Source organism: Pteropus alecto, unplaced genomic scaffold (genome assembly GCF_000325575.1).
Source record: "Pteropus alecto unplaced genomic scaffold, ASM32557v1 scaffold87, whole genome shotgun sequence".
Taxonomy (NCBI): Eukaryota; Metazoa; Chordata; class Mammalia; order Chiroptera; family Pteropodidae; genus Pteropus; species Pteropus alecto.
Window position 1 is genome coordinate 14837741 of NW_006443225.1, and position 11039 is coordinate 14848779.

The following is an 11039-nucleotide window of genomic DNA, read 5'->3' on the forward strand; positions in this document are numbered from 1 at the left end:
CCCCAACAACAAGAACTTGCTTTTTCTTGAATCTTCTGCAGCTCCTAACAAAGGTCCTTGTGCAGACAGACACTCAAGAAACATTTCTCAGAGGGAATCAAAAAATATAATCAATGTGCATGAAATTCACGTAATATACTTTTTCTTATGCGTACACCCCCATAAACCATAAATGTCTTATAATGTTAACAAAATACAAATTATTCTGTATATAATGTAAAATATTTATTTCCTATTTACATTTCCATTTTTATGTAAATCATTGCACATCATATCACGTATCAAAAGAAAGGAAACAAGTATAAACCTCGAAAGTGGGTGGAGAAGGCCTCGCGCCACGTGAGACTCATCAGCAGTCTCGCAAATCGCGTTTCCTCCCCTTCTTCGATTTTCTGGTCGTTTCTTGGCGAATGGTCTCGTACTCCAGTATGGCCATTTTGGAAAGTCTCTGTAAGTACTGGGACGGTGCTCCAGGGAGAGGGTTGCTGAAGACAGAACCTGTGACCAAAAAAAAAAAAAAGGTCAGTTATTAAAATTAAGCACACATTAATGCTTCCTGTACAATACAGTGGACGCGACACATCTGTTCCTCCAATGACCATCAAACACTGCCAGTTCCTCTCATAACACATTCTTTGAAGTAGAAAGGCCACTGCTTGCTTTCTAAAGTGACGTGATAGCAAGTTATCGCGAAAAATATTTAACTAAAAACACCTGTGATGCTTTCATTTACTTATATAAAACTAGATCTGTATCTATAAGGTGCTTCTTAAAACATGGGATAGCTGTGGACTTTATTCCAAGATAAAAGGCACAGTCTCCATGAATATTTAGCTCATTTAACAATGTATATGCTTATCAAGTTGTTTTCTCCAAAGGAAACCATTTCTCGTAAATGCTAAGTGAAGTAAAATAAAATTGTAAAATAAAATAAGCCATTCAGTAACTGAAACAGCATCAATCGAGCCTCTGTTACAAAGTGGGAATCGTAATAACAACGATAGATAACGTTTCTGGATGATCTCTCTAGTCAAGTACTCTTTCCACCTATTTCATGCACACAGCACCATGAAGTAGGCGACTAGTACTGTCTTGGCTTACGATTTTCAGAAGATTCGGTAAGGCTAAAACACTTGCCTGAGGACAAACACCTAGTAACCGTTAGGGACAGAACTTGAACCTAGATCCATTAAATTCAAAGTTCTCATGTAATCACTACATATTGTCCTAAATATGTAAATATGTATAAATACTTCTATTTAGAAACGTACAAGTCTTTGAAAACAACATGCAAATCTACGTCGCTTTAAAATACTATGATTTAACTTCAAACAGTTTCAAGTGTCGAAGAAGCTGTCTTCGATTCTCCAGTGCGGTTGGGTTTTTTGGCTTTGTTTTGTATGAGTGTGTCACATGAGTGAGAAGTTCAGAGAGAGAGTAGAAGCTAAGAATACGATGGATAGGGATTCTTGTTGTTAGCAGTACAATGGACTTGACACTTAGAAAGACCCTCTGGCTACAAACTAACTAGATTCTAGGCATTAAGCAATACTTGAAAAACTTCAAAGAACTGTTATCATACTGACTGATGCAATTAAGTTGGAAGTTGTTAACAATGAGATCAATTTAAATTCTCGAATATTTAGAAATTTATACAGACATTCTAAATGATTCATCGGTCAAAAAACAAATAGTTGAACACACAGTGTAAATATATATATGCCTTATTGTTCCAGTGTACAGCTGAAACTTACTGGATTTCGTTAACCAATGTCACCATAAAAAATAAAAAATAAAAGAAATACTAAACATTTAACTAGATGATAAAGAAAATATTACAAAACTTCTGTGGTGTAGCAAGGTATACACAGAGAAGTTTATACGCTAAAATTCCAATGTAGAAAAGAAGACTGAAAATTAATAAGGTAGGTATAAGATATACGTTAGGAAAAGAATGAACCCAAAGAATGTGGAAGAAAAAAGGAGATGCAGAAGAGAAGTTGATGAAGGAGAAAACAAACTTACAATAAGAAAGATTTTTAAAGGGACAGTACTTCACTGAAAAGACTAACAAAAAAAGAAAGCTTCTGGTGAGATCAATCAAGGAAAAAAGGCAAAAGGAACAAATAAATAATGTTAGGAGAAGAGGGAAAGATGTAGCGTAGAGCAAAGACTAAACTTTATGCCAATACATTTGGAAACTCAGACAAAATGCGAAAAAAAAAAAAAAAAACCTAGAAAATATAACTTACCAAAATTGACTGAAGAATTCGAATGCCTCAAGAGTCCTAAAATTAAGTTGACTGAATCAACCTTAAAAGATTACTCCAAAGAAAACAAGTGATTCACAAAACTCAAATGAATTACTTACCTGCAAAGCTCTGGGTCATCCGAGATTTAATCGTCTTCGGGCAGGCTCAATACTTTAACCTAGTCAGGACTGGGTTTCGGGCTGTGCTAAAGCTAGTCTAGTCTTGGAATGTCTAACAGTGTGTAGTCCTCCAGGAGTTCCCGCCGAAAGCTGGGTTTACACAGGGCTCCCCTTGGCAGGCCTTAAACTTCCACCTCTGTCTCTTCAGCAAATATGAAGTTACTGAAACCTCTGCTCAGTTCTTTAGCCTCTAAGATCTTTTCTGCTTTAGGTCCTGAAGTATTCCCAGCAGACAGGCCCCTCAGAGATGGGCCAACACCGGCTGGGAGAACCGTCCGCAGAATTCTGGGCTCACTTCTCTGCAGTTATTTCTCTAGTGTCTCAGCCTCTCGAGGCCTGTTGAACATGATCGCTCTCGACACCTTCAAATAGTTGCTTTTTAATATTTTTATTACTTTTATCATAATATATTACTTTCTATATTGTATTCTAATTTATTATAAAATACATCTGCACGATATCTTTATAATTAGCTCTTATGCTAATGTTAATTTGGGGCGGTAAACTTGGTCTGATGAGAGCTATTCCAACACCGCCAGAGGTGGAAGTCCCATGGACCATTTTTTAAAAAAGTGTAACTACTGAAGTAAATGGCAGTTGCCACGATAACCCTTTAAAAACTGGTCACATCACATTAAAATCATTCTTTTATTAAAAGCATTCGGTGGCTTCTCGTTTGGATCAGTTAACTACACTGTCCCTTCCAAGGCCCCGCGTCATCATCCTCCATCACCTTTCTTCCCTCGTCTTCCACTCTGGGCTCCTGATGCTCTTCCAACGGGTCGGGGGCCAGCCCGCCTTGGGACCTTCCAACGGGTCAGGGGCCAGCCCACCTTGGGACCTCTGCTGGCGCCAAGAGAACTGTTTGCCCAGAGTTTAACTCCCTCGCCACTCTCGAGTCTTTGCTCAAATATTACCGTCTCCATCAAACCTGTTCTCATCGCCCTGTTTAAAACTGCGAATCGTCCTTCTCGCCCCGACGGACCGATCCATGTTATCTTGTTCTATTTGTTGCTTCTACTGCCCTTCCTCCTTCTAACACACTAGATAATGGGCCTCGTTAGTATATTTAATGCTCGTTGGCTGTATTCTCTCGCTAGAATGTAAACTCCACAAGGGCAGGGCTCTTTGCTTTGTCAAAGGATGTAGCCTAAGCCCAAGCACCTAGAACAATGCCTGACACAGAGTAGGTGGTCAATTCCCATTCGGTAAATGAGTAAATCAAGTGCCATCTTGCATGACTCTGAAGGAAAACCAACGAGTATTTACTGAACACTCAGTAGGTTGCAGAAACTGGTGTAGGCACCGCAGGATACAGAGGTAAGGCATAGTAGTACCCAGAGCATAGTACTCAGCCCATAGTACCCATAAAATTGGACTACTGGAAAACAGACAGGCATCTTTTGGGCCAAGATGCAAAAGAAATGCCTTCTGTTTAACTTAACACATATTTTTATTTTACACTGTCTGTCGATCACAGAAATTGTTTATAGTATATGGGAATTCACGGAGAAGAAATAGCCAAGGAGAAGTTCACAGACATTTAACCATATAAGCGTCTAGAGACTGAACTTGCGAAGCTGCTCACGAGTCAATTCTGACTGCTGCCCACAATGTCTTACCTAGCGCATTAGTTTTTGTGGTCTGTTAGAGGTGCTCTATTAACTCTGTTATTCCACGAGTGTGAACTCATGGAATTGATGAATGCACTAGAAGGAGATAACTATGATTATGACAAAAATAAAGTTTTAAAAAGTCTTAATCTGGTAAGGAAAGAATTACTACCCCTAGGCAAAGGAGGAAATATTTGACAGTCTGAAGGACAAGTAGTAAATAACATATAATATTAAAGATGTTACACTTAGTCCAGTAGTTCCCGACTGGGAGTGATTTTGCCACCGCAAAGGCATTTAGCAACGTCCGGAGACATTTTTGATTACCATGCTCGTGGAGGGCATCTGGTGGGTAAAGGGCATGGATGCTGCTAAGTATCTTCAATGCATGGGCCAGATCCTCAACACAAAGAATTATCAGGGCCAAAATATTAACACTGTCACTGTTGAAAACCCTGGCTTAGATAATAATCTATGAAAGACAAGGAAATATAATGACAAAATGGAAAAGTTTTGACTGTGTGGCTCAAGAATCTTTACCATTAACTTTGGGTAAAAGTATTTCAGAAAGGGTTAAGAATTTAGTGGAGAACGTAAGCCCTTGACACATATATTATGCCGCACGCCTTATGTGGTTCGCTTGGTATGAAGCCCCCAGGAATCCGTAACACATGAGAGTGAGGGATGAGACAGAAAGTCCAGATACCGAGCTGCCAAAGGATTCTCCATAACCTTGTAGACATCGTGAAAAGTTTAATTACTTGGCTCAAGAGAGATTTTCAACGTATGTTTTTGAAAAACAAAACTCTGATTAAACATATCAGAAATATAAAGGTGAGAATGCCTGATTTTACAGATTCAAAGAACAAACCCGTACCCCAAAAGGTAGAAATACACCTTGGAGCTATAAACCCTCTCGGCCACCATGGACTTAGGAATAAATCAATGTAAGAGTATTTTTTTGAACCCAAAACTGTTGGCATATGGATAAGAGTCTGTAGTTGGATGTTATAGATACACAGGATTCATGAAAAACATTAATTAGCAGATAAGGCCAGGAAGGAAAGTTAGGGGAAGATGGTAAAGGGTTCGACGCCAAGCTAAGGAGTCCATGTGTAGTCTGCGGGTAATAAGAGTTACTGTTTTTGAAGAGGGAGTGATGTGGCTAGAGGCTAAGACTTTAGGCTCCTGTTGCAGTGTTGAAGGATTTTTAAGGTCAGAAATTCAAAGCCAGACTAGTTTGCGGGCTCCTGCAATGGCCCCCATGGGAGATGATGAGGGCCTATCCCAGCGTCCAGAGACAATAACGGCATATACATATTGAACACAAAATCCGCTAAGTTTATAAAATAAACAAAGCTTAAAAAGAAGCATTAACAAAACGAAGACAATTAAGTCAGCGGAAATAAAGTTAAAAAAAAGGAATAAGTTCTCGACCTCCAAATAGGACATGTGGTGGAAGGGGAAGGTGAGCCCGCCTACCTTTCGACTTCTCCTGAAGGGGCACCACAGGGCACGTCTCCTTTGTCCTCTTTACCCTGAAATCACATGTTATCATAAAATCACCTCTCCGTAAGCCCAGGGTACGTTCGTTCTCCGAAGTGCAGTAGGGGACCAGAGCGGCTCCCAGTGAAACTCGCTCGTTGAAGGACACACATGGAAATTAAATGAACATTAAAGAAATGAAACTCCTTCCATGATAACCGATCTAATCGGAAGCAGATATGAACCAACCGAATATCTCGGTTTTCGCTAATGAATTCTACCAGTGGGTGAGTGTTATGTCTGACTTGTCCCATCTTTATCTCGATTTATCTTAACTCTCACTACTCATCATCCAGGGAGGGCTAAGAGGAAGGAAATCAAGATTAGATTCACAGGGTACCTGGATGTGCCAGCTACCAACTCACTTATTTGTGTACTTTTTCCCGAGTCATCACCACAATCTGCAATTTGTCATACATAACTTTTGTTCCTTCTGAAATCAACCTAGATAATAAGTAGATTATTAGAGGAAATACATCATGACTGAATCTGCTGTGGATGAGGTAGTTCATTGAAATCAAGATTAGATTAACAGAGCACCTGGATGTGCCAGCTACCAACTCACTTATTTGTGTACTTTTTCCCGAGTCATCACCACAATCTGCAATTTGTCATAAATCACTTTTGTTCCTTCTGAAATCAACCTAGATAGTAAGTAGATTATTAGAGGAAATACATCATGACTGAATCTGCTGTGGATGAGGTAGTTCATTAGAATCCCAAATTCCTTATAACGATATTAAAGTTTAGAAGTGAGCCAAAACTTTTAAATACTCTTCACCTCTAGGATTGCCGTTATCAGTTATGTTACCAGAACGTGCCTTGAGATTCACTGAAAATTTTTAATTATCGTTAAAGAGACCTGAAAAAACATTAGACTCTCACCAGGATTTTAGAATCAAATATTTACACATAGGGGGTGGGGAAGAGGGTTAGGGGTCGCACACAGCACGGAACGGAGTACTCCCCTGCTTTGCCAAGGCTGCTCCTTCGCTGGGCGCCGGGCAGCGTGTGGAGGGGAGAAAAGGACCTGCAGGGAGCTCGACACGTTCTCGCCAGAATGGCTGAAAAAAAGACGCGTGTGTCAGACAGAAAAAAATGAACATTTACGCTCACCGGGCACTTCATAACCGTCGCGGTACTTGGCCACCTCTCTTCCACTTTGGATTTAAAGAACGCTTATCACGACACGGATGTAAGATACTCGGATCATGCTGCATCGACCGGTAAATTCACACTCGCGTCATGTAAAATGTAGGGGGATCATCTCACAAACAGCCAAATTGCAAATGAAAAATAAACAAAAAACTAAAATAGAGTGAAAACGGTAGGAAGCAAAACTTAGAGGCAGAATGGGTTAATTCAGGGGTGCTCTCCAGGTTTCTGGTTTCTTTAACGATCACGACTGCGTGAAGGAAGGGTTGTGAGACTGGTCTGGACTGAGACAAGGCCATTGCTTTAGGAAATGCTCCACCCTCTCCCCTCCTCCCCCCGAAGGCCCGGGACTCCCAGTGAAACGGCCAGAGCGAGCTGGGTGTCAGGGAAACAGGCGTCTTGGTTATGATGGAAGCGCAGGGGCCTTAAGCAGCGTTCATGCTGTGCTTCCCGTGGTCCTCTTCGCTCTGCACCCCGTCCCCCTCCTGCTCAGCTCCTACCGCCTGCTCCCCTCTGCCCCCTCCGATTCGGCCTCGTTACTGCAACCTCATCTCAGAAAGAGCAATTTTGCTTTTTGTATTTTCAGAGCTTGGCAATCTGTCCTCAGATAATATTATAATATGAAAAGTGATGGGAAAGACTTTACGTGCGCTATTGTTCACTGAGGTGTTATTTACAAAACTGAAAAAGCCAAAGCCACTTAAAAGTGCAACGATAGGGACTTTTAAGTAAACTATGTTATTAAACGCAGTTAAATAAACTATGACCCATCAATGAAATATGGTGTAGACGGTAAAGGCTGTTTGAAAATTATCCAGTGACATGAAAAAATACATGCCTATTAAGTTTAAAAGGCAGAATAAAAACGTGTAAGTATGCTGAAATTACAACTAAAATTAAAATCCACAAATGTGAAGATTAGAAGAAAACACCCCAAAATAGAAATGGATACGTTAGCATGGGTAAATTATCAAATAATTGTTTTTCTTTGTCTCCCCAAATCTTCTGCAAGTCTCTTAGTTATTTTCATAATTTAGATAGAAACTAACCACAACTTATCATTTTTCGTATGTTCTAGTTTTCTATTTATGTTACCAGTATTTATTTCAAGGGTAATTAACAAGAACAATAATATCAGTGGAAAAATCAAGAAATAGACTCTGAAATTCTACTACTTGTGTACTGTGAATAACTGGATGACTTAAAGCTCATTGCAGCAGGAGACAATATGAAAATATAAATCTGCCTTAAAGAGAGCTGCAACTCAGACTGCTATAAATGTTTCATCTTTATCTATTTTTTTTTGTTGTTTTTAAGGCTGGCATATTCAATAAATACCTGATAAAAAATAAATAAACCAAAGTAGAAACCAAAGAGAATAGGAGACTGTCTTACTAATTTATGAATCCCTTGAAGAAAGAAAGGGGTTTTCTTTTACTGGTAAGTCGGTCCGATGTCCAATAAAAAAGGCATTTATAGTAATGCTTTTAAGTGCCAGTATTTCAAAGTCACTGGAACTTGTCTGGCAGACAAAGTCATGTCTGACAGCTACTGCGGGCTCTTCGCTAGGCTGACATCTCATTCAGAATCTTCCCTCACACCCCTTCGGTCGAACGAGAAAGGAAACATAAGGTTCTGTATACAAGGTAATGAAACCTGTTGATGTTGCAGAGAGTTCATTTATTTTTATTGCAAGAAATTCCAATAGTCTCATGAGCAACCTGCACTAGAGCAATAAACATTTTTCAAAGAAAGTGCTTATATCCTTTCTGGCAATGTCACTTGAAAACTGAGAAAAGCGTCCACTTGTCAAAATGAAAAAAAAATCGCTAACTTGGATTTAAAAAATTAAATCCTTTATGAAAAAAAATATGTTGGTAGGCAAGAAGGGATTAGAATCACCGGCCAGAAAGACCTCTACATTCAGCAATGTTACTATAAATAAATATTCAACAAAAGGGGATCAAATAGGTGCGACCTACCTGACTGGGGGTATCTCCGTGCCCACACACAGCAGTCTGGGGGGAGCCGCTGGTGGAGAGGAACTCACGCTTTTTTGGCAACTCTGCAATCCTGGTAAATATGGCATTTTGACACATTCTTTGAGCTCTTCTAGACCAAATGCCGTGGTGTATTCTAATTAAAAATAGCATCATAATCGCCTTCGTTATTTCTTAATTAAATGTATATAACTCCTTTTACTACATACTAAAATATATAATAAAATACACCAAATCGGTCGTGCAGTAAAGGAAATTTTAAGTTACCGTGATTTATCTAGCATCTTTCCCAAGAGACTACCTTAGAATTCCTAGCTTAGGGACTGTATGGGAAAATGATTAGGGGGCTAATTAGGGATTAGAATAAGGAGAAGTACTGCTTCGCAGATCTCCCACAGCCCTCACCATCCTCTGCCTTGATTATTTTTATAGATACATTCACATCGAAAAGGGTTTAAAAGCACTTTTAAGAGTCCGCTGTTATCTACTACTTTAAATCTTTCCACCTTCCTGCTTTTATGTCAAGATGTGTAAATATATGATCATCTGAGCTAGCGATGAGAGATAAAAGGATGCTACTTCAGGCATTGATTTTCATAGCCTTTCTGCAAAATTCTATACCATATCATAAACAATAAACAATAAATAAAAAAATTCTATACCATATCATAAACAATAACACTGAAACATCAAGATCGCTTATTTTACTGACCTCACATATCATTGGACAAGGAGATTATCAAATTATGTAAAAAAAATTTTTTTTTTTAAACAAAGGCCATAAATGGAAAAAGCAGACTGAGAGGTTAAAGGCTTGGGTGATCGTTAAGCTAAATATATAGAACTGGTTTTTAAGCTTTCTCTGCTAAGTGAGTATAGTGGTGCGATAGAAAATGGTTTTTAATGGGACTGGAATTATGTTAAATACTCAAAATGCTTTTGCAACCTTCAATTTTTTTCTCTTTTGCAGAAAAATAGTTTCCTTGATCAAGAAACATATAGATTCTCTTTTCAGCATCTAGATTCGGGGATAGAAGTCTAGATGACTGATGTCTTCTGAGGACCTTTAATGGAATCTAGTGAAAAAGTTGAAAAACTATAGCAACATACTCAAAAACAGAAGTGCTGAAATTTTAAGGAGTTCGAATTCTGCTATTTTCAAGAATTATATCCCTGTTAATAAAGCTAACAGCAGAATTCAGGATAAATAAAAAGTGCGATTATAATTTGAAATTATAGGAGAAAAGCTATTAATACACTCATTTACATGTCAAAAGTTCCCAAACTAGTCTTTATTGAGCAACTATAGGATATAAGATACTTGCCACATAACTCACTCAAAAAGTAACATTTTGGTTAGAATACAAAATACAAAAAGGTGCTGTTAAAAATTTAGACTTTTTAAGATGTTAAAACCAACTTGAGGTATTTAAAAACAAACACTATTTATGAAAAGTAGCATGACCCAAGAGAGACAGCACTGCACTGATATCAGAAGTAATTCTTTAAAATGTTTCTATCATGAGTTACAGAATTAAAGTAAATAAGTTAACTTTAATTTGCTTCTATTTTTCTTTTCCATAAGCTTAAGATACTATCCTTACTTAACTGTTACAGAAATTATAAAATGTCTCTTATTGCTTAAAAAATATACATGTAAATTCAAATTCTCCATTCCTATATTTTCTTAAGTAAAATAGGAGTAAAATTGAAGTTACCTTTCCTTATCTTTTGCGTTTCTAAAACTGCTTTCCTCCAGCAACTCTCAAAAAGGAAACAACTCTTCAGGGAATTTCTGGTGACATTAGAAGTCTCAAATTTGATTTCGGGAGATAGCACGGGCATTTTTCTTTCTTTCAACAGTGTTGATGAAGGTGACATGCTGATCCAGATTGAGAACACAAAATACAAAAAAAAAAAAAGAAAGTATTTTAGATCAACATTTTTTCTAATTTGTTTTCCATCATTCAGATTAAATACTAACATAGATTTAAATTGAAAGTTTATAATATGTAAATACATATTCTTGGGATTTTAAGGCAGAGGCCTTAAAGAATATAGCTAAAATACATAGTAACAATTTTTTAATACATATTTTAACAAATTCTTTTGAATTTCAGGTTATAGATACTTGGCAATATAAAAAAAATTAAGTCCAACAGCAAATTATCATGTACAAGACAAGAGAATGCTTAGGATTCTCTCAAAAATATTACCATGATACACATGACCGGGTGGGATTTGTCTCTGGGATGCCAGGATGGTTCAATAAACGAAAATCAATCAGTGTGATAT

At 38.0% G+C, this 11039-nt stretch overlaps 1 protein-coding gene across 1 annotated transcript; it reads right to left on the bottom strand.

The window, feature by feature from the left end:
• Positions 1 to 270: 270 nt before the first annotated feature.
• Positions 271 to 10622, bottom strand: CUNH8orf89 (chromosome unknown C8orf89 homolog). Its single transcript, XM_015598609.2, has 4 exons — positions 10463 to 10622; positions 8727 to 8880; positions 5527 to 5582; positions 271 to 498 (listed from the first exon to the last, which is right to left on the bottom strand). Exons 1-4 carry the CDS (start codon positions 10587 to 10589, stop codon positions 350 to 352), a joined length of 486 nt encoding a protein of 161 aa, XP_015454095.1. The 5' UTR covers positions 10590 to 10622; the 3' UTR covers positions 271 to 349.
• Between the last annotated feature and the right edge of the window lie 417 nt (positions 10623 to 11039).